This window comes from Lycium ferocissimum, chromosome 6 (assembly GCF_029784015.1).
Source record: "Lycium ferocissimum isolate CSIRO_LF1 chromosome 6, AGI_CSIRO_Lferr_CH_V1, whole genome shotgun sequence".
Classification (NCBI taxonomy): domain Eukaryota; kingdom Viridiplantae; phylum Streptophyta; class Magnoliopsida; order Solanales; family Solanaceae; genus Lycium; species Lycium ferocissimum.
Window position 1 is genome coordinate 65,242,493 of NC_081347.1, and position 24,610 is coordinate 65,267,102.

The following is a 24,610-nucleotide window of genomic DNA, read 5'->3' on the forward strand; positions in this document are numbered from 1 at the left end:
TGTAAGAATAAAAGGTTACATGTCCCCATAATCCATGGATTTCACATATTTGAGGTAAGAATCGAACCAGTGTTTTAAGAGGCGGAGGCGTAAGGCGAGACGTTTTATGTAGCACTGGGCGAGATGTAAGCTTCGAGACATGGGGTGTAAGCCCCATAGATCTACAGAGCGTATGTCTCATGTATCTTCAATTTAATAATTTTAATACTAAAATATAAGCAAAAGTAAAGTTTTTATTAAAATTCAGCAAATAAATCACCAATAATTTAAAAAGAATTATTCTAAATATTATTTGAGAGAGGTAGCAACACAAAACATGATAATAGCCTAAATAATCTTTAAAATGGAATCTTCATTCACTTCATCATCATTCTCCAGATTTATTAGTCCTTCCCACCCTCAACTAATATTTGCACCGACTTTTATTTATATATTCAAAGAAGGAGAAGGGCAAAAAGTGTAAGAGCAATGACAGAGAATGGATAAAGTTGCTTTAAGAACATAGTGGTTTGAAATCTCTATCATATTAATTTCAGGCATAATCGTCTATTTATGGCAGGTTATTTTCTATGAGAGTTGCTTTCTTTATTTATATATTTTAGGAAAAACCACTACAACATGATAACATAATGTATAAATATCATTATACCAATGATAAAAATCATAATTTGTAGCAAAAATACTTTTAAAACAATAAAAATTAAATTTAACGCTCGGGGTGTACGCCTTTACGCCCGGGGCTTACGTTTTTGCGTCTGGGACTTACGCCCCAAATTCGAAAGCGTACGCCCTATGGATCTACGCCTTTCATTTGCGTCCCGGAGCGTTTCTAGTACGCCTCGTCTCGGGGCTTACCCCGGGACTTGCCCCGAAAACGCCTCTGAAAACACTGAATCGAACTTTAACTATGAATTTAGCTTTTAATCTTATGTGTATCATTATGAATGAAGTACAATTAAGTTAAGAGATTGAATTGTGATATGAAAACTTGGAAATTGTGGGGTTTCAGGCATATGTAATTGTATTTTGGTGTCTAATTGATCATGGTGACATTAATCTAGTCACTATGAAAAACATAGTTGAGGTAACCTGCATTGTGATTAATTTTCTGGCACTTGAATTGATTAAATTATGAAGTGGATATGGGTAACTCTAAACTATGTGTTGCTCAGGGATTCATTGACAAATTGAGTAATTTGACAGGGAATTGAGTTAGTTGGCATCTGGATTTGAACTGTGACTATTTTTTTCTTCATAAAAAAACACGATTTGGAAGTTTTATTGTTAACTGTGAGCATCTATGTTGGATGGATTTTGAATTGGAGAAATTGCACGTTTTGTCCTTCAAATGGGCTGGATTTTGAATTGGCGAAAGTTAGTATTCTATATGCAAACACATGTTATGCATCTACTTATTTGGTGTGAGCACTCAATATAATGTGAGTAAATTTTTACTACTAGCGTGTGGTAAGGTATTCTTTAGTTTAGTGGCAAAAAAAATTGAAAAATTAGTTTAGACCGGGTTCGAATTTTAAGGCATACTATTTTAGTATTCCTTTGAACCCTTTGTACGAATTTAATGTTTTCTTGAATCTTAAAAATTGATGATATAATATGAATGTTGCAATTAAATTTTTTACTAAATATATAAATAAGTTTTTCTAAAATAGTCAAAAAGAAAGTAAGGAGTCATTTGGACATGATATGAAATCAAAAATTTGAAATCATGACGATTTGAAATTGAATTTTTGCTTGGACATGCAATTTGGATTTTAAATTGTATTTTGTCTCATAAACATAAAAACCCCCCCACAAGTTGTGAAACCATCAAAACTTTCTCAATTCTTATACAATCTTACCAAATGAGCAAATCATAATTCATAACAAAATTAATACGCTATTATAAGACCTTTATAAAAAATATAACATCAATTGATCAAACCGTTATGGTAGTAAGAATTCCTAATACCTTCCACAACTAATTCTTTAAGATTCGTTATGATCAGCATTTTTCCACTGATTATAATGAATGTATTTAAGTATTTGTAGATTTGCTAATTTGCCAACTTGCAGAGTTTCTCCATATCAAGCAAATTAAATGTCTTAAGTTAATCAAATTAGTTTTCTAGGGAGATAATCAGATTAAGCAGTACTAACATAGTATTACATAAAGCATTGTTTTATATGTGAATAAATAAGATAACATACAGTAGAACAATTAATCAAAACATCACAAAATTATGTTTGCATAGAATCGCTGTATTTATGCACAAGGAAAGGATCCTTCTAAGATGGTGAAGATGAAATCCTATAATTAATTCCCTAACAAACTAGTATTAAAAATAAAGGTAAACTAATTTATTTACAGTTTTGCCTTTATTGTGGCTACAGCTGTACAACTTGCGCTTTCTTCTTCTTCCTCTTGCTCTGTCAAACTCTAAAATCAGAGTTCCTAAGCTGATAAATCAGACATCTCCGACCTCTCCACGTCTTTCATTCTCTCTGGAATCTCCTTTAGCATTGGACAGTGATTGATACTCAGACCTTTAATCAGAGGCATTGCACTTGTGCCTAAATCCCATCTTTCTAGGTTCACAAGATCAAAAAGACGAAGGAACTCCAGTTGACTGAAGCTGTTATCACTGCAGGTAATTTCTTCTCCTGAATAAGCTTTCCATAATAATTCGAGATACCTTAGGTTTGGCAACATTCCCAGAATAGGCATCGGATCTTCCATGAGGTATGAGCTAGAAAGGATCATCATTGTGATTGAATTTGGAAATGGGTTTGACGGCGGCAGTTTTTCTATTCTCCCTTCTAACCTCAATTTCTGGAGCTTTTGACAAGAACTAAGAAATTCTAGGGCTGGCAATGATTCATCACACCACAATTCGAGGTTGCTAAGGTTTTGCAAGCTGCTGATGTTGTTTAGGGAGTAAGATTTCTTAATATAATACATGCTTAATTCTCGAACATTGACTAAGTCAACTGGGTCAACATCTTTCCACTGATCACAACGAATGCTTTGAAGAACTTGAAGACTTGTGAGTTTGTTTATATGTTTCAGAGGTTTTGAATATGGAGCAAGTAAATGTCTTAGATTTACTAGGTCAGCTGTCTCCGGGGGTAGTTGCCATCGGTCTAAGTTGTTTTGGACATCAAGTGTCTGTAAATTCTTGAGGTTGCCTATGGAGGAGGGAAGAACACGGATACCTCTCAATCTTAAGAACTTAAGGTGGTACAAACTTCCTATGGCATCAGGTAATTTAGATGTATTGCCACCACGAGAATCCAAGTACAACACATATATATGTTGGAACTGATTACGGAACTTTATAAGACTTAACTTATAAAAATCTCTATCGAAGAACAAAACTGATCTTAACTTCAAGTTAGAAAGATCAAGTGAGAGGTACCTTTGTGCTTGACCATGAATGACATGTCTGAGACATAAGGCGGATATGGGGTGATTTCTTTGATCATAAATGCCAAAGAATTTTTCCTCCGATGCCTTTTCTACAGCAAGATCCCGAAGTAGATCATGAATCCTGCATTCAGTAACTTCTTCCCAAAATGTACGTGCTACTTGAACCAAGCTTCGTCTTATCAGCTCATTCAGGAAGTCTTCAGCGACATCCTCCATTCTTTCTTCTTCTCTTGGTATGAATCCCTCCGCCAGCCACAACCGCGTTATGTCTTCCGCAGGGATCACATGATCTTCTGGGAAAATACCGAAGTAAAGAAAACACTTTTTGAGCTCAGTTGGCAAATCATTGTAGCTCAATGAGAGTATGTTGGAGATAGGAACAGAGTCCTTTTCAGAGTCCCTTTTAATATTCTTCCAAAGGTGGTCCTTCACCTTTTGCCATTGTTCTAGTCCCTTTTTATGCGAAAGTAGTCCACTTAATACAACAATTGCAAGAGGTAAGCCTTTACACTTGTCCACCATATCCTTAGCTAGCCTTTCCATTGTTGGGACCATTACCCGAACATCGAGTAGTTTCTTGCAAAAGAGGTCCCAACTCTCTTCTTGGTCAAGGTAACGGAGTTTATGGACAAAACCTTTGTTATCTGCTCTTTCGGCAACTTCCTCCTTCCGCGTGGTAATAATGACTCTGCTGCCATTCTTGCTATCCGGGAATGCTCTTTTCAGACTTTTCCAAGCTTCTGTATGCCATAAATCATCGACCACCACAAGGTATTTGCGTTCTTTTAATAGATCACGAAGGTGACATTCTAGATCTATTTCAGTCATCTTTTCCAACAAATCTAGATCTTCCTTGGTGCGTCCTTGGATAGATTTTATGATACTCATAAGAAGATCCATAGTATTGTACTCTTGAGAAACACATATCCAAGCCCGTGTTGGGAAGCTAGAAACTATATCAGGACTATTGTAGAGGTTTCTCGCAAGAGTAGTCTTGCCTAACCCGCCCATGCCATAAATGGAGATGGCGCTTCGGTGAGGCTCTGCTTTGAGAAGTTCAGCTAGCAATCTTTTTACAACATCCTGAAAGCCAACAAAAATCTGATCTTGATCATCCACATAGGAGGTAGTTCTCCTCAGTGTTCTAACCATGGCAGACCGATTGTTTGGTCGATTACTTGGCCCTTCTCCTGCAATATTATCGATATTTCTAATACCATAAGTCTCTCGTCTGCGAGAGATATCCACGACTCGCTGCTTGAGGGATTGGATCTCCTTGCTGATATCGTAGAATTTGGCCTCCTTCCTACAGATGCAAGCACAAGCCTTGAGACGACTAGCAAATCCATCGTCATCGCCTTTACTAGCCTCAAAGCTATAAGTCTCTAGTATACCGACAGCGTCATTAGCAACAGAGTTGATATCAGCCACCCATAGTTGAACTCTATGATCTCCAACTTGCTTTTCTTCTGCATCTTTGAGGAAAGACTGCATGTACAGAAGCTCATTTCGAAGCCACTGCACTTCCTTTCTCAGACTTAAACGCAGGTTAACTTCCTGTATGAGGAAATCCCCCAGTTTTTGAACTGCATATGACACAGAGGCATCAACCATTTTCAAGAGGCTTGATATTTAATATGCTCAGAGCTGGAAAAAAAGGGGTTGTATGGAAAATATTGGAAGAAAGCTGGAGAAAGAGAAACAGTAGAGATAAAACTAAGATCAAGTTGAAGAAACTGAAGCCGTTGATTGTGAGTTTGATAAGAGATGAATACTGTTTTTGTGTTAATGAATTGAGTGTTTAAGATGGTCCATTAATAAAAGCATAAAAAATCCGACAGATGAACATGGGGCTTGTGGAAAAATATATGTGGGGAAAAGTTAAAAGTAACAATAATATGTGTTGTACAATGGTCCACCACTTAATAATTCTGTTTGGACAATATAAAAAAAAGTTTTAAATCCTTCTTTTACCTTTTCTCGTTTTGTCCTTCTTGAATCTGGTGTTACAGCAATACATGCACCAGGCATATAAGGTCGCTGTCCCCTTTGCTGTTTCCTCTTATTTAAAAAAGGCATATGGGAGAAATTTAAATCAAGTTGGCTGCAACTGCTGCCAGAAAGAAGTTTGATACGTATATTTTAATATGTTGCTAGCTGTCATTTAACTACTCTGATATTTTAATTGTTTCAAGTTTGACCAGCCACTTGCATCCACCCTCAATAATTGATGTTTGTCCAACCCCCCCCCCCCACCCCCCAACCCCCAACCCACCAAAAAAAAAAAAAAAAAAAAAAGAAACAGGATATGCATATTACTTTTGATCGTAATCATTCTGCATAAAACAATAATTTCCAATTTGGACTAATACTAACTGGATTTGTATTCATTGTTTGTACACATCCCCCAGAAATTAATTTAACTTATATATCGAGTATTAAATAGTAGTAGTAGTATAATTGGTTTGTTTGGAGTGGGAGACCTGAAAAGCATCTTTGTATACAATCATTTGATTTTATAGGAGACAGTCAAATCAAAGTTGGCTGCTAATTGCTGCCAGAAATAAGTTTGATATAGAGTTTGTTATGAATGGGCCTGAACCACTATTTGTAAATGCTTAATTGATGTTTGAATGGGATCTTGATGATAAGTAATCGCGCATCTTTGCATATACAGTGATTAAGAATTGGGGTTATGTGAACTTCTCATCTATTCTTCAGAATAGAATCTATATTAAAAAGCTAATACTCGTCATCCCATTCTTTTATTGTCCATCGTTTCATTTCTTAGTTTTCCAATTGTAATTTCCTATTTCAGTTTGTTAAATACAATCATCTTCCCCATTGTCGAGTATTTGTAGTAGTGTTTACTACAGAGTTAAGTATATTTTAGTTTAGTTTCTTCTTTTTGGATTAATTAAAACAATAACATCAAATGCCGATTGACATTAACAACTACAGTATTATTCATTGTTCATACACATTCCCCAGAAAATTTAAAATTAATTTGAACGGCCAAGGAACTCCCCATGTTATGGCCCCGTTGAGTATTAAATAGGAGTAGTAAAATTGGTTTGGAAGCATCTTTCTATACAATCATTTGACTTTGTATTATTCCATCAGAATAATGATCAGACATTTTACATTGTGCCTCACATAACAAGCACAATGTGTTCTTCTAATTTTTTTCTCCATTTGCTCTTCTCAGTGTCATTTGCCTTTTGTGTTTTCTGATGTTTTTATTCATCCTCTGCCTTTACGAACACCCATATGCTGCCTCTGATTGTTTTTTATTCTTTTTCCCTTCTTTAGACTATCAATGCATATAAACACTATTTGTTTTGTTTTTTGGTTCTTGCCTTCGCTCTGCAACTCTTGCTGATGAGTTTGAACTTCTATTTTCTTTTGACCTTCTTCTTGGCCTATCTTGATTCATGGATATGCATGGTGTTATGGCTGACCTTTTTTTTTTTTTTTTTTTTTTTTTATGTGAATGTCGTTATACAAAGTGCCAGGTGTTTTGAGGACATTAGTAATGAAGCACAAAAGATCAAACTGAATTGCATTAGACTTTTTTGTTTTTGGTGTAAGCAGATATATCCAGAAGATACTGAGTCCATTATGGATATTCTAGGATCTTGTTAGAATGTTGGATCAGTTTTTCTTTTGCCTAAAGTAAATATGGTTTTCAGCACAGCCTATGTGCTGGTTTAGTCTATAGGTACTACTGTTACCTTCACACACATACACACACACACAAAAAAAAAAAACAATTGCCAGGTGTTTTGAAAAAATGTCACTGTAAGAAATTCGGACCTTGTTCGCACTGTTGAGGAGTGGAAATCTCAGTTTTATCTACCTTTAAGTTCTTACTGATTTTCACTTTCAAGTTGCTTCAGTTGTTTCGTTGAGGAAATTCATGTCACGCCTCAATTTTTACTTCACTAGTTTTGGACACGGGCGTTGCACGTGTGTCCCATGGAAGTAGTATGAACGATATAAATTATATTAAAGTTGCAGCAAAATGAGTTATAACAAAAAAAATTAAGTGAAAAAGTAAGTTAATTGGGCGGTGTTAGAGCTTTTCATTTGAAGTTTCGGATTCATTGGCATTGCCTGTGTATGAGGCTTTGCCTGATCAAAGAGAAAATACTGAGAAGAAAAAGAAGTAGAGAAAGTGAAATCTTGGCTCTTCAAAAGATTTTTCCAGCTAGAAATCAGCCTAAGTAATTGACGCATAGGCTCGATCACAATCAAATGTTATATTTCGTGGTAAATTTGGATGAAGTGTTCCCATTTAATTCTTATTACCGGGTAGTGAATACAACAATATGTTCCTTTTCCTTTTGCTGTCCCTTTATTGTCTGATTTGATCTAATGTTGTTTCAAGTGGGAAATTCTAATGTTATATTTCTTGGTAGCTTATCAGTGTAGTCGGTTCAATTTATGATAAAAGTGAGAGTTTCAATCATCATGTGCTCAAAAGGACAGTTGTTTCATCCTTTTCTATTTTATCTACTTATGTTTATTATACGTGCAGCTGTAATAATATAGAAAGAGCATGTTCGTCGACTTTGTTGTGTTTAGGGAGTGGGACTTGTAGTGTTTTGAAAATTGGGAGAGGAGGAATGGAAAATGGTGAAGTTGTGGAGAATGTTTTAGCTGCCATTGAAGGAATTGTTGAGTTTGTTCCGAAAAAATTGGGTGGTGTTAGAGCTTTTCATTTGAAGTTTTCTGATTCATTGGCATTGCCTGTTTATGAGGCTGTGTAAGTAATCAACGCATAGGCTCACAATCAAATGTTACATTTTTTTGGGTAAATTTTTCCGTTTTTAATCTTATTACTAGGAAGTGAATACAAAAATGTGTTCTTTTTCCTTTTGCTGTCCTTTTATTGTCTGATTTGATCTAGTGTTGTTTCAAAGTGAGAAATTCTAATGTTATATTCCTTGGTAGCTTATCAGTGTAGTCGGTTCAATTTATGATAAAAGCGAGAGTTTCAATCATCATGCGCTTCAAAGGCTGGTGTTTCATACTTTTCTATTTTAGCTAGTTGTTGTTGTGTATTATACGTGCAACTATTTCTAATCTTGAGCGGTCATAAACTTTAGCTGATTCCTGATCACTCGTTTTTTCAGGTTTACAAAACTTAAAGCGTTGATAAGTTTGGTTTTGGATTCTGCATAGGACAGCTATATCTGTTATGACATTTTATATGTGGATTGTGTATGTGCTTATTTTATGTCATAAATGCTAAGCAGCAGCAGCACGGGTTCATTTTAATAATATGGTGATGAGGTCATCATTGGTATAGACAACAAAGGATCAGAACATGAGATACGTAAAATAAAACATCCAAGGTTCATTACAGAGCTTTTATGCAGAAATGTTGTATCTTAGATGGAAGAAATAAGGCCTCTCTCTTTGAGGAATGTGATGCAATCATCTAACATCTCTTTAATGGACTTGAACTTCATTCCTAAGCCCTCCAGCTTCGAAGTGTTGAATTCATAGGGAGGCGATCCAGTTCCTTAAACCAGAAATAGCAGTGTTGGCAAATGTGAATCTTCATCAAAACGGTACTGCATTTCTTTCTAGTTTCTATTACTATATGATTTTAGCAGAGATAACGAATAAAGATGTAGCTGTAGATATTTCTAGGTCACAGAGACGGATCCAAGATCTCAAAGCAGTGAAGTGCACTCTCTTTTCTTACTATACTCACATACATACATAGGTTTTACTTTTTCACTTCTATATGCATAGTAACATATACAGGATTTTGTGCAAGTGTTATCGTCCTATTAACAGAACTTGGCTTGTACATGTAGTTGTGACTTGAGCTGTAGGGCATTTAAGGCGTTACTTCATGTTCTAAATTAATGTTTACTTTGTATTATTTTGAAGTGGTGCTAACCTATTGTATTTGCACAAAAATTTTCTACAAAACATTGTATAGCGAAATTTTAGCAAAGCAATGTCAGATGACAACTCCTGCTATAATCCGCCACTACATATACAGTCAGACCTTTCTTGGTTTAAAAAAAAAAAAGGGTCAGACCTCTCTATAACAACATCTCACTATAACAACCATATCTTCTGTGGAACCGATCTTTCATGTTATGTTATATATTCTCTATAACAACATTTCACTATAGCAGCCAAAAATATCGGAATCGGAATAAACATCGTTGTTATAGAGAGGTTGACTGTATGTAACTTGAGTTTGAGACAATAGGTTCAAATGCACCCATAGTTTATATAATGAATACGCCTCTTCTTGGGATTATACTAACCTTTTAGGAATAGGCAAAGACGGGTAGTGCTCTGATAGAACTGAGACAAGTTGATTGTTGTCAAGAACCTTTGAGCTGCAAAGGAACCTCCCATGAGCATTTGGATGCTCTTAGACAAGTATATGAGAGAGTGCTACATCATCTATATGAACATAACCCATTCTTCCATGGAATTCAAACTTATCTGTCTGTCCTTTAAGCAAACCAAGAACATCATTTGGTGTTGAACATAAATCTGGAGGCAAACTTGGCCCAATGATGAAAGAGGGGAGTAATGTAACAAGATCAACGTTGTTTTGTTTACAGAATTCCCAAGCAGCCTTCTCAGCTAGGGTCTTTGATAGTACATACCAAATCTTGCATGGAAAGAGTAAAATGGTGAGATCATTGTTTATACTTTCCATCTGAATTTATATGACACTGTTCTTATTTTGGTAAGTGTCAAAATGTTTGATCCCATTCTATTTCTATAAAACTTCCAAGAAAATTCGAGAAAATATTTAAATTTTAGGATGTGTTTGGTATGAAGGAAGTGTTTTCCTCGAAAGTAAGTAGGTTGCTTACTCATTTTCTGGTGTTTGATGCGTAAACAGAAAAAGTAGTCTAAAGAGCATTTATATAATTTAGGCAAACACTGCAAGGGTGGAAGTGGGATTGGTGGGGGTGGGGTAGCGGTGGGGAAGGGCAAGGGGGAAATGGGGGTGAGAGTTAGGGCTGCAGGGAGATAATCTAACATGAAATGCCGTTTATGAAACTTGTTTTCCCTAATTTTATAAGGGAAGTAATCTTCTGACTTTTAAGAAACTTGTTTTTCCTAGAGGAAATGTTGACCAACCAAACATAGAAAATTTCCTCCATACTGAACACACCCTATTCTCACTATCAAACTATCTTTGCAACTACTAATTTAGTACCCTTCTGTACATAAAGTCAAACTGATATTTATCAGTGTATATATACTATATATTTCACGCGCTCTAAGCCAGGCCTGTGTGTGGTTAGGAAGATTGGCCGCAGAGCGGTACAAAACTACCCTACCACCTATAGGACGGCTGCCCGAAAAGAAACCCTTATTCATGGGGAGTCTATTGACCTATATAGATAGATCAATTTTTTATCAGTGTATATATACTATATATTGAATCCCTTGAAAGGTATAAATTATATTTTGACTCTCCCAAGTGAGTATTTTGGCTTATGATTGTGTGTAACTATTTGATTTCAATACAAATATATGCAGGGGCAGAGCTACATCTTATGAAGGGAAAAGGAAAAGGGGTGTTATGCAACTGATGGGTTTGAGCCATCTACCTCAACTGTAGAAGGCAAGGAGCTCACCAAATTAGCCACCCTCAATGCATGAAGGGAATTCAATTGAATCCCCTCAGTCGGAAAATTATATTAAAAGGATAGAAAGAACCGGAGTTCTTTATCTATATGTTGAATCCCCTTGTACATGGAAAACTTTAGGGTAGTGGCATAGGTGGTTCAAAAATTGCTTTAGGTCGCAGGTTTGAATCCTTGTTATGGAATTCTTGTGTTCTTTTTTTAGTCCCTTCGTTAGAATTTCTGTTTTCGCCATTGTATGTGACATAGACAAGTAATGAGAGTATGATTAGTTCGATGTACCTGGATCTCTAACCGTGCCAATGACATGATAACCAGACAAGAGAAGGCGTTTGATCAATCATGAAGCTACAAAACTCCGATGCACACGTCACACACACTTTTCCCTTGTAATTTTTGGTGTTTTCTTCTACTACTACATTTTTATCCTCCATTATTTCCATGCTTTACAACTTCTTGATAGCACCGTGTTCATATATTGATGTGTACATATATAGGGGAAAGTTGAGCCTTCTTGAAGTTGGTTTAAAGAAGATGAGTCATTAATTTTCCGTGGCTTTTTTTTGCATTCACAAGCTGCATGTAGTTTTTTTTTGTTTCAACTAATAAAAGCGCTACCACCCTATTGTCGCTTTAGATTATTACTAGTATTAATCAAATTGTCTTTGTGTGATTAAGAGTGGTAAACAAATTATCTTTCTGTGATTAAGAGTTATAAGCAAATTATCTTTGTGTGATTTAAGAGTCCCAAGCAAACTATCTATGCAATTAAGAGTTGTATGCAAATTGTCTTTGTGTGATTAAGAGTCCCAAGCAAATTATCTATGTGATTAAGAGTTGTATGCAAATTGTCTTTGTGTGATTAAGAGTCCCAAGCAAATTATCTATGTGATTAAGAGTTGTATGCCAATTATCTTTGTGTGATTGAGTCCAAAGCAAATTATCTTTGTGTGATTAAGAGGTGTAAGCAGATTATCTTTGTGCGATTAAGAGTTTATTTGTACTGAGTTTATTTGCGATTAAGAGTTTATTTGTACTGAGTTTCATGGTTTAAATTTTCTTCCCGAATACATTAGAAAATAAAGCATATCTTTTGTGCGGTGATTATTTTGTCAAATACATCTTACCAGATGTGCCTCTAGGGCAGAAATGTATTTAGGATTTAAACTTAATGAATTAGATCCTTTAAGATTCTTGATACGAAACTTATCGTACTATTAAAATTATAAGTTTAAATGTAATATTTATTAAAATTTTAGTAAATTTTAATATCGTTGAAAATTAGCCAATACGATACATTTGCCTGCCTAAAGGACTCGTTTGGTTTGGTGGATTGGGTAAAATAACCATGGTATAAATTTTAGTATTTGCTTATCCAGTGTTTACTAGTTTTTTAAGTCATGCATCGCTAATCTGGGTATAATTTCATGCACTAATACGTGCATTATTTTATACCTAATATATCATGGAATAGCAATTCATGGGTTAAACATATACACTAATACGTGCATTATTTTATACCTATTATATCATGGAATAACAATTCATGGGTTAACACCAAAAGACAAAATTACCCTTTACTTTTTACTTAAATCTATCATCAATACCCTTTAAATTTGTCGAAGTTTAAAAAATAAACCGATATCTAAAATAACTCGCTGAAAAATGGAACACATTTGCTCATTTTGACAGGGTGTTTTCTGTCTTTATTTGTTGCAATTAACCCCTAACATTAATATTTTACAAGTTAATAATTTGTTACGATTAATATCAAAATTAAGTTGATAGAGCATGGAATCCAGAAATATGTCAAAGCGTGAGTTTAGATAAATTATTCTAGTGTGGGTTGTTGAATCCAAATATCTGCCAAAGCCATTAATGTTTTACATGATTTTCCGTACCAAAAGTATTTATTACTCTAAAATAAACTTTTTTGTTTCCCACGATTGATCATAAAATATCCGAGAAATACTTATACAAAAAGTGCATAACATGTACCTTTTACATAAATTTTATACTTAACTTGTAAGTTGTAAATATGCCGAACTCCACCTTAATACAATTTAGAGAACTTGTAAGTTGTAAATATGCCGAACTCCACCTTAATACAATTTAGAGACTACAAGTTAATAGTGAACAAAGTAATAAAAAGGCAACAAGAATAAAAAAAAATCAACCCATTTAGTATACTAGTATTTCCAAATCAATTAAGACCAATTAAACCCACAGAGAGCGAAAAGAAGCCTTTCAATTCAACTCGTCTCTTAAATAAAGAAAGCTCGCTTTGGGCCTGATCTCTCCATGTTCTATTCTCATCATGAGAAAGACACACAAAAGAGGTATTCCAAGGAGAGAGGATGAACCCGCACCACATTTTTTCGAATCGAAAGCCCCGGGGTCCCAAGACCATCTCTTCGACGACGTAGACAAAGGGACTTGTCGGTAGATCAGCTAGCTCGCGCTCTAGTCTTTCATTGATCTTTTCTCCTATTCATAGTCCGGCTAACGAGGAGGTTAACCCCTTTCTATGGGGTGGGAGGACTCCAATAGGGATTCGATTCCTAAGAAAGAAATGAAGATCAGAGCATCAGGTCGTAACACTAAAAGACTGTATTGTTATTAGTTATAATAGTTATCCATACATCTATTTGGAATTTTAAGATATTAATATATGTGCATAAAATAGTATAATTACCTTGGAAATTTTATGTCTCACCTTGGTGCAATCATCAAAACTATGATAGAATTATCCCCAGTACATGATCAAAGATAAAAGCAGCTTAACCAAAGATAATGTACAGGATACTTCCTATTCTCATCCAACAATTGTACAGAATTGTCCCCATAACTCATTATAGTCAAATTTTTTGATTAAGCACCGGGTGTCCGAGTCTCTTTGAGCCCCGACTAATCCCGGGGGTAACTCATTATAGTCAAATTTGAAGCTAAAAGTTCTATTTCTACATCTTGCAGGAGTTAAGGAAGAGACTTTGAGTGAAATTTTCCATGAAATAGAAATTCATAACACCGAAAAGTTGATATCACATGAAAACTTGAACCAATCCAAAATTCCTTAGAAGCAATGGCCTAGTCTCAACAGTTCCATACTAATAAACTTTAACAGTTTGATCATGTAAATCACAAGGGATTTTTTTTTTCTGGCAATACTCTGCTACTTAGTGTAGTTATACCACCAGAGCTTCCTAGAATGAAAGGACCAAAAAACGAAAGATAACGACGAGCCATCTAGAGCTTATTACGCTTAGTACCCTTTGATTCTACAGACCAAATAGGAGGGATGATTCTGTATTCTTGTTTTGCTGTTTCCTCCTTCTGCACAGCATCTTGTTTGCTGACATCATCCCCATCATCCTCGAGGGCGTCCTTTGAAAATGCATTAGGATTTGCCTTGATGCAGCTTTGAAGAGCGACAAAGGGACTAACGCAGTCCGATCCCTACAGTGGGAAATAAGAATTTTCACATGTTAGAAGGATGGAAAAGAAAAATGAGAACACATTTTTCATCATTTTCTGTTCAAAAGACAATCTTTGCGAATTTCATTTTAACTGTTGCGTATGAATGAAAGGAAGATGACAAACTTTCTGATCTTATTTGTTACACTACATCAAAGTCATTTACAGAGGAACATCAACGTTGGAGGCCAAAATTCTATGGTCACGAATGATCTTTAATGCCTGGTCTTGTGCAGTGGCATTCACGCTACAGGTAGTAGCAAATTTATCTAGACTTTGGGGAAAGGAAAACAAAAATTCTGTTAAGCAAAAAAAAAAAAAAAAAAAATCAGCCTCCAGCAAACCATGATCTTGATTTTTTCCACCCACAACGGATGCGTTAGCTTTACAACATGAAAAAAAATATATATATCTTTTTTGACTAACCTTATCAAAAGTGAGAAAAAAGAAGAAAAAAAGCACACATATCTTAATCTTTCTCTCCTAATATAGAACAAAGAACTATATACAACGTTAACTTAATAAGCTGATCAATGTTTTTCCATGTTACAACTTATGTGGCACTTTATGACTTCAAGTTCATAAAGGAATATTCAACTCCCAGAAATGAAATCAGATGAAATGAAACAGACTCTCTCGGTTTCAATTTAAGTGTGTCTTAGTTGGAATAGGCGCGGAACTTAAGAAATAAAGTAGACTTTTGAATCTTGTGGTCTTAAACCAGCCATGTACACGGTTAGAATTAGAGAGTTACCAAATACAGAAAGAGAACTTTCTTTCTGAAACAGACTAAAAAGGAAAGTAAAACACTTAAATTGGAACGGAGAGAAAATAATGAATCTCTACACAGGAGATGAGCAAGATAGACCAATAACATAAATTACAAAAAAAAAAAAAAAAAAGGGGGGGAGGGGAGGGGAGAATTCAAATGCAGTTACCTTTTCTTCAGCTGTGCTCTTGAGAAAACAGAGGAAAGCATCTGAGAACTGGTTGCCACAGGGGCCACTCCGTAAATGAGCAATGCAAGGGCATTCTAGGGCTTTCCGAGCTTTCTCATCAATGGACTAAAAGTAGAGTTTCAGTTCCTTGAGCATAGATATTTAACAAATTTCAACTTTTATTGAGCTAGTTTATGATCCGAAAAACTTGAACCAACCTCATTCTCACCATCTTCACCATATGCTGCAGCTTCTACAAGAAGAAAGGAAGAAAACTTGTGATAAGTTTTAGGAGTCTTTTAAAACTTGAAAACATGGTCCAAACATCATTAGGCAGTAGTCAATCAATATTAATACATGACGCTCAAGTCTTTGGGATAGCTACTTAGCATATTTTCACAATAGATCTAATACACACCTTGATGTTATACAAACAGATCAACTACAGTTACTGGATCTAAAGACAATGTGTCTTTTAGGAACTTGGGATAACAAAAAGCACTTGTAGAGACATAGAGCAAGTAGTAGAGGAAGTTGCAAAAGCAGAAATCAGTGAGAAAACAATACGTGGAAATGAGCAATGATAGCTAATCGCATGGGAAGTGAAATCAGAGCTTTATCAGTTTTCCAATCAGCAAATAGACAGAAATTGTAAATTGTAATCAATCAATTTTGTCTCAACCAAGAAGTTGAGGTTGGCTATAATGTTACGTATCAATAGATGAAAGACATACATTACATAACCAAAAAATGGAACTCAAGACTCCCTAATGTTTAACAGGAAAACTGCATTTCAAGATTATCTTTCCATTTAACTACCACCCCCACCCCCGCAAATTACAACAACAACAACATACCCAATCAAATCCCACAGTATGGGGTCTGGGGAGGGTAAAGTGTACGCAGACCTTACCCCCATCTCGGAAGATAGAGACGTTGTTTCCGAAAGACCCTCGGCTCAAGAGAAAACATGATGAGAAAAGGTCAGATAAGCGCCCCCCCCCCCCCCAAAAAAAAAAAAAAAATTGAAATCGCATTATGCATATAACTCTCTGCTATTGGTTTCATCTCGTAGTAGTAAACATATGAAACCACATATGCAACAAACCAGCCCCTTCACTCTCTTTCCCAACCAGCAAAGGTGAATCTACATTTTAAGTTTGTGGGTGTGGATTACCACTCTACTTATTACTTCTTTGGTAAATTTAAACTAGATATATGTAGTTCAAAGAACAGACAATGGATACAAAGTGTCAGTACCAACTAGTTGGCATCAAGGTTGGTTGTTATTAGCACCCTAACAATAGGTCAATATGGGTATAGATATAGCGTAGTAATAGAGCTAACAGTATAGAAAGTTACAAAATGAGAGTCAGTGAGAAAACAATACATCCAAGAAGCAGTGATAGGCTGATAATTAATCACTTGGGAAGCGAAAACAAAACTTTTCTCAGTTGCCCAAACAGCATAACAGTAAAAACATTTGCAAGCAATCAACAACGCCTCGATCCCAAAATAGTTGAGGTCGGTTATGACATTACATATCAATTATCATTACACAAAAATTATATAAGCAAAAACAAAACCAAAGATTCCTTAATCGGTGTTAAAAATAGACCTTGAGACTAAAACTCAACTCCAAAAGCTAGCTCATGAGGCGAGCATTGCCAAGATCATATAAGGATACAAAGCATTCCAACTTTACCAGTTTTTAAAAAAGGATGCAAAGCATCCCTCGACCAATATGGGACACTTACCCCCTCCCCTCCCTCTACCCCCAAGCCTAGTGTTTGGAGCGTGGATAACATTAACACAGGGGCCAACATTGGGAAACACAAGCATAGGGATGGGTTTGACTCTTACACCGTGTTAAAAATATAGACCCGAGGGTTTAACTCAACCCCAAAAGTTAGCTCATGCGATGATTGCTCAAGACCATATAATGAGATGAACAACCCATCCCTCAACTAATGTGGGATATTTAATAGTAACTGTAAAACTGCATTTCAAGATTACCTTCCCTTAATTAGCGCCACTTCCAAATAATTTTACGCAATCAAAATATTGAAACCCCATTATGCATATAACTTTATGTTTATTGCTTTCATCTGGTAGATAGAAACACATAAGAAATCGCACAAGCAACAACTGCCCCTTCACTGCCATAGGTGAATTTAGATGTTACATCCGTGGGCGCGGAGTGCTACTATACCTACTACTTTTTTGTTAAAATAGATACAAACTTTATATAATTATATATCTTAGTATAAATGTAAACCATACACATATAGTATAACACAATGAAACAATGCCAACTAGTTAGGATTAAAATTAATTGTTATTAGCACCTTACACTAGTTCAGTTTGGATAGATAAAGGCTAAGCAAGTGTTGTCCTAATGAAATAGCGGATACATTATAACCCCATAAGTCCGCTCCTTTTAATAGACATTCTTAGCAATCTATCTAATTAGATGAAGAATGAACCGATAGTGATACTTTTTGATAAATGGGAAATATCACCAAGACGCCTTTGGTCGATGTTCACACCTGATCCACCGTCTGCACTTACCACATTCACTATGGAGAAGGTCCTATCTCAATAAGCCAGACCGATCGAATAAGCAGTAATTCAACATTGAGTAGATGAATAATGGGCTATAAAAATGTAGCCACAAGTACAGAATTTTAAATAATCTCTAGTTTAGATCCATATTTACAAATTATTGAGAGTAGTGGAGTAAAATGAACCTCAAAACTACTTAACTGAGGATTCATATAGTCGACCCACAGGTTTGGAATTGATAATACATATATGTAGCTCGAGCAGAAAGGAATAGGTGCATCCATCCCCTAACTTCACTATACAAAAAAAAATAAAAAAAATAAAAACATATATAATAAGAAAAATCCACACCCCACCCCCACCCTTAACTCCTCTCCTTACCCCCATAAAAGGAAAAAAGTTAAGCACTTGTAAGTCCTTATAGTGCAGTTACTAAGCCATACAATTCTTTGAATCTTGATTCTTGAAAAAAGAGCAAACATTTATCCAAAAAAAAATAAAAAAAATTGAGGAGTTACCAGCAATCAAAGAATCAAGAGAACGTGGTTGAGAATCACCATCAGAATCATCATCAGTACTTTGAGATTGATTGTCAATGGCATCACTTTGCACTTGTCCCATTTTTATTTTTGTTTTGCTTAACAATTGTTGGGTCCTTGACACTATGACCTTTGCTATTTTATAATGAGTCCTTTTTTTAAAAAAAAAAAAACTAGTGGACCTATTTTAAGGAAGTAATAAAAAGAAAAAGTCATGGTGTTTACCGCAAATGAAATTTACACATTGGTTCCTATTTTTGTCATATGTGTTACTCAGGATGGTTTGATATGTTGGACAAACATAAATAGTCTTAAGGATAAAAATTTAGTATTAGTACCTTATCTTTTGTTTGGTTAGTAATCCTGGGATGAGTTATACGTAACTAGTAATAGTATTGAGATTAGTTATCCCTTCCGGATGGTAGAATAATAGTACCGGAATTAGTTATCCCTAAATAAAACAATGAAAAAAATACCCCTAAGGTTCTTCAAACCATTTTTCTAATCAAAAAGGTGGTGGGGGGATGTTTTTGAAAACAAACAACTTCTTCTCAGAAATTATGCAATGCATGTTATTTTTAATAAAACAATTAAACCGTTTTGATAATTAATCTCATCATAACTAATCCCAGTATAACTTGTCTTCTGACCAAATGATCCCTGAGTTTTAGATGTCTTATTCCATCCTTGGTTTATATTTATTTTCAATAAGTCCACTGAAGAGTGAATCGAACTTCTTTTTATTGATATTTTTTCAAGTTTTTGCTTCATTCGGATCTTAATTCAAGTAAGAATAATATCTTAATATTTAGTTCAGGATAGATGAACTTACTGAGTTGGACAAATTAAGTGACAACCACGATTCAAATGGCAATACAATAAGTCAATTCAACGTGATTATTGTGGTTTAGATAGATTTTACCTACTTTTTACATAATTTTATGTTCATTCAACATAAAAAAAAAATGACAACTTATTGAGCAATAAAATAGAGTCACAAGAGATTCCTTACGGTATAGAACTTACGAATTAAAGAGAAAAATAACAAAATTTTAGGGGTACAACTTTTCCATCTCCCCACCTTTATTATAAGTTTTCTTCCAAGTTTATTTTTGTCACTACTGCAACTCTTCTCCCTTCCTCTACACAGGCTCTCTTTTGGCATACCTTCTCCATTCTCTCATTGTTGTTTTCCATACCTTTCCTTGTGCCCTGTGCACAGTGATGGAGCCAAGGTTTCCGCTGAGGGGTTCAAAATATAAAAAAGTAAATATACGAAGAAGCCTAAAGGGGTTCAACATCGACTACATATACATAAAAAATAATTTTAACCTTGTAAAAACAGTGTTTTTTTCTGCCGAGGGGGTTCGGCCCTCGGCTCTATGTGGCTTCGCCACTGCCTGTGCGTGGGTTAATGGAGGTGGTGAATGGACAGGGTAAAAGATATTTGACTAAGCTTATAAGCTGATAAAATTGACTCATAAGTATTTTTTGATTTATTTACGCAGTTGGCAAACACACAAAGTGCTTATAGGTCAAGCCTTTATAAACCAAAAACTATATATGGACCATTCTTAACTTATGATTTTTCAGCTTATAAGAATTTATAGTTTGACCAAAGTTAAGTTTGCACGTTTAAAGTTATTTTGATTCATTTCGGCCATTTTGAGTTCACCTCATTGCAGAAATGAAATATAGTAATGCAAATTAAGTAGCCGTTTGGCCATAAAATTATTCACTTTTTTCGAATTTTTTTCTCACTTTTTTTACTTTTAAGCGTTTGGCCATAAATATTCGGAATACAACTCCGGAGTTGTATTCCGGAATACCAAAAACAAGAAAAACTTGTTTTTCAAAAAAAATTCACTTTTTTACACTACAATTCACCAAAAACTATAATTTAAAAAATTATGGCAAAACACAACTCCAACTTCAACTCCAACTTCAAAAATTCCAAAAAAAGTGAATTTGTTTTTGGTATTTATGGCCAAACGGCACCTAAATGTACTCATAATGGTGTTCAATCATCAGAAACAGAATTTTAAAAAAATTTAGATGACAGTTATGATTCTGTCGCTGTGAGCTGTTGGGGAACATTAACTTATTATCCCTAAAGTAACTTTTATCAGTTGAACGACGACCCTTACAGTCACCGTTGAATCACTAAGGCCGACGAATCAAGTAACAAAACAAGTCATAACCAACTCGTTTAAACTTGATACTAAATTATGACTTTTTTTCCACATCCGCAAAAAAAAAATGTTAAAATTGATAGGTGATTGAGCGAAAAAGGAATTGTGTTTCCCACTAAGCATCTGAAGGACAGATGGACCCAAAGTGACTTTCTTAAGTGTAGCAGTCAAGCTGGACAGAAGCTTTACCAAAATTGATTTATCCTCATATTTTGAGATATAAGTCGAGTTACAGAATTTAAGTTGTTACCCCCCATATCATAGAATTAAGGTTTGACTCGTATCGTTAGAGTTTTAGTAGAAAATTCGAAGGTTTGAACGTTTTTCGAAAATGGTTAACGGACCTACTTCGGGCAGCCATAACCCCTTAATTAGTTAGGAATTTGGAAAAGGTCTCTTGATGAAAATTGTACCTTCCCGAGCATATAAGGATCAAGTCAATCGGAGATCGGAGCAAGGAGATATGATCGTCGCAAGATGGCTAATAGTAAGGTGCTCAAAATTCGAAAGAATTGGCTAAGTTTACGGCAGGTCTGCCTTCCAGGCCAATTTCATGATAATCCGTTGGGAATTTGAGAAAACCTAAAACATGAAAGTTGTATTCCTTTGAAATAAATTTCCAGCGGTATATTATGGAGCCCGAACGGAGCTCTGTACAAGTTATACCCATTTTACTGGACACTGTGCAGAACTGACACGGGCTGCGCGTGAGGGCGCGTGCGATGCGTCCGCTTCGCCGGCCAATCGCCCAAAAACACCCTCTCTAACCAGGGACCTACAAGGGGTCCTGAAATGGCCATGCATCGCTGGCCCATCGCGAAAAATGGTTGGGTTTCGGATCAAAAGTCGGATTTTCTTGTTTTCTCTTATATTTAAGCTTGGGGTTTAGTTCCCTAACACCCCTAATCACAAAAAATCATCCTAGGGCAAGAGATAACAAGTCCCAAGCTTCAAGAACCCTCCAAGGTGAGTTCTCCAATGATTCTAGGTTGATTTCAAGTCTCTAATCCCTTTCTAACTTGAGTAAACCTTTCTAATCCATAGAGTTGTGATTGGAACGTTATTGTTGGACGTGAAAACCCTAACATCCGAATTCAAGGAGATAGAACTTCAAAAAGGTAATACTTCTACTCTCTAATCACTTATAGTTGTGAATTGATGAGTTTTGGGGAGAATAGTGAATGGGTTTGATAAAGAGCATCTTATGAACTATGCTAGGGCTTTGGATTATTGACTTAAGATTGTTGTAATCTTATGGGTGACGAAGAATGATGTTAGTTACACCTAATTGATATTTTGGAATCAGCTAAATAATAGAATGGGAATTGGATGAAGAAAACACCATTAATAAAGGTGTGGAGCTTTATGCCCACCAAGTGTTTGATAAAATGCTTAGATGACCAAAGCATGGATATTATTGCTAATATGAAATCCCTTTGACTTGTATTGCTATAGATTAAAGTTGAAAGGAGTGATGAATGTTGTATTACGCTCAAAGGCTAGAATTAAAGTATGTGAGGCTAACTCTCTACGTTTGGGAACGTTGATGATTCTCCCTGCAACACAATTCATTGGTTATTACGATTTGCCTCAAAATTACAGTTATATCTTAGTTCCATGAATAGTTGCAGAACCTCTATTCTCTAGTTTCGTAATTCATCCATGACTTTCATTCCGAATGACGTGAACTCTAAACGTAATCCAATAGACTCGTAATTCATACCCAGGAGTCTCAGTATGCTTAGAAAACAACCAAGGCTTCAGGTCCCATAATCAATTTGTGAATACATGTCTCAACCTAGTTCTATTCAGTATAATTCAGTATTTCAGCATAATGTATTATAGTATGACTTTCAGCTCTTTTATATTACATGAGTCTCGGCCATGAAAACTCGGTATGTGTACACTCCATAATCAGTTCAGAAATACATGTCTTAATTCAATTTTGACTAGTTTTCTAGTGTTATGCATTACAATATGATTTTTCAGTTCCAATATATATTATGGAATGTTGAACACCTGCATCTTTACCCAAGGGCACAGTCTTATGTATACGTATACGTTGCCAAGGCCACATACTGACGCATTTACTTGGCCAAGGCCATAGTTTTGTGCATTTATAGTGGGCCAAGGCTTGGGAGTGTTAGCACCTACTTAGCCAAGGCCATAGTTTTGTACATCCATATTGGGCCAAGGTCCCGGATTATTAACTCTGTAAAACAGGTGATTTATACTCAGAGCCAAACAATTGACATAAAGGTAAACTTATGGATGAAGTGTAAGCTTTAGTTGGAGCAAGTAGTGTAAAATAAGAATTAATTATCATGGATGTTGTCCACAAGGTTCCTCTATCACCTTGAGCCAAACAATTGACATGAAGGTAAACTTATGGTTGAGAAAATCAAGAACATGAGGGAGAGAATAAGGAGAGTAGTAAAGAGAAGCGTCCAATTTCCTAAATGTCCTTTTCTATAGCAGCAATTGAGTCTTTTCTACTATTCCTCTATACCAATATAGTTGGTAAATGACCAAAAAAAGCAAAACAAATAAACAAACACAATGATGAAGTTAGTGGCGAAGCCAGAATTTTAAATCAGAGGGTTCAAAAATGTAAAGAAGTAGACAAACGAAGAAGTCGAGGGGGTTCAACATCTACTATATATATATATCTCTCTCTCTCTATATATATATATATATATATATAAAATAATTTTTTGTATATAGGGGGTTCGGGATAATTTTGGCCCTTACTACATCTGCCACATTCAGGATGAACCCCCTTGGCCCGTACTACATCCGCCACTGGATGAAGTGTTGAGTAGAGCTGAAATTGGTACTGATGATTAACAAACCTAAATCTTTTCTCCCTCTCTCTGCCACTATCTATACCATCGATCACCCTTTCTTCCTTCTTTGACCCCTATGCGGCTATACACCTACATTAAAATAGTATTATATATTGCATGTTCAAGTCGTTTAGCGCATTCCCTCTTAGCGGTGTAGGTTGTGGTGTGGTGATAGGGAGAGAGAAAGAGGAAGGAAAGGGGAAGAGAAGATGGTGGTGGTGGAGGTGATGATGACAATGGTGGCGGGAGAGACAAGGAGAAACGAGGAAGAAAGGGTAATTTGTGGTAGAGGTAGTGGCGGAAAAAGAGAAGAACAAACAAATAAAATATAAAACTCAAAAGTTAGAGAGAAGGGTCAAATTTGCCCTCGAGCTATGCGAAAGGGTCAACTTTGCCCTGAACTATGCAAAAGGTTCAAATTTAACCTCCGTTTAAGAATTAATTCTTAATTGCGTGACACGAGGCATCACCAGGTGCTAAGCTCCCACCGTTTAACTACAAAGGCAAATTTATTCCATTTTGCATAGTTTCGGGGCAAATTTGACCCCAACTAGTAATGGTGAGGACATATTTGACCCCAGCTATTAACGGAGGGCAAATTCGTTCCATTTCGCATAGTTTAGAAGCAAATTCAACCCTTTACCCTATTTTCTATTTTGTCGAGCCCATGCGAATTTCTCAATTGTTTTGTTAGGTATTGGAATGGGTAAGAAAGAAGACGAGAAAATCAGAAAAATAAAGATTTAAATCGCCTATTTTTCCCACTTTAATCTCGTTTTTTTTTTGTTTATTCTCGTCACGAAACATAACTGTTATAATAATAAACAATCGAAGCAGGTAAAAGTACTCACTTCACGCCCTTGAAAAATTATTCACGGATGATTAAAGTTACTTTTTGTTGTGGACTTTGTTGGAATATTGTGGTGTGTAAATAGAGATCTTTCCTTTGCATTAATTTGGTTAGGGATTTACCAAGCGTGATTTTT

General features: G+C 35.6%; 2 protein-coding genes and 3 long non-coding RNA genes across 5 annotated transcripts; 1 reads left to right on the plus strand and 4 right to left on the minus strand.

Moving 5' to 3' along the window:
- Positions 1 to 2,452: 2,452 nt before the first annotated feature.
- Positions 2,453 to 5,638, minus strand: LOC132061544 (disease resistance protein RPP13-like). The gene is made up of 2 exons (XM_059454337.1): positions 5,402 to 5,638; positions 2,453 to 5,013 (listed from the first exon to the last, which is right to left on the minus strand). Exons 1-2 carry the CDS (start codon positions 5,445 to 5,447, stop codon positions 2,453 to 2,455), a joined length of 2,607 nt encoding a protein of 868 aa, XP_059310320.1. The 5' UTR covers positions 5,448 to 5,638.
- A 1,782-nt stretch (positions 5,639 to 7,420) lies between these two features.
- On the minus strand, positions 7,421 to 8,899 carry LOC132060052 (uncharacterized). The gene is made up of 2 exons (XR_009415875.1): positions 8,760 to 8,899; positions 7,421 to 7,782 (listed from the first exon to the last, which is right to left on the minus strand). It is a non-coding gene; the product is annotated as an uncharacterized LOC132060052 (long non-coding RNA).
- LOC132060054 (uncharacterized) lies at positions 7,788 to 8,674 on the minus strand. Its single transcript, XR_009415877.1, has 2 exons — positions 8,554 to 8,674; positions 7,788 to 8,179 (listed from the first exon to the last, which is right to left on the minus strand). It is a non-coding gene; the product is annotated as an uncharacterized LOC132060054 (long non-coding RNA).
- On the plus strand, positions 8,867 to 11,351 carry LOC132060053 (uncharacterized). Its single transcript, XR_009415876.1, has 2 exons — positions 8,867 to 9,006; positions 10,964 to 11,351. It is a non-coding gene; the product is annotated as an uncharacterized LOC132060053 (long non-coding RNA).
- Positions 11,352 to 14,059: 2,708 nt separating this feature from the next.
- Positions 14,060 to 18,717, minus strand: LOC132060055 (mitochondrial intermembrane space import and assembly protein 40 homolog). The gene is made up of 4 exons (XM_059452914.1): positions 18,566 to 18,717; positions 15,701 to 15,735; positions 15,483 to 15,608; positions 14,060 to 14,526 (listed from the first exon to the last, which is right to left on the minus strand). The coding sequence occupies exons 1-4, from the start codon at positions 18,666 to 18,668 to the stop codon at positions 14,317 to 14,319; spliced, it is 474 nt and encodes a 157-aa protein (XP_059308897.1). The 5' UTR covers positions 18,669 to 18,717; the 3' UTR covers positions 14,060 to 14,316.
- Between the last annotated feature and the right edge of the window lie 5,893 nt (positions 18,718 to 24,610).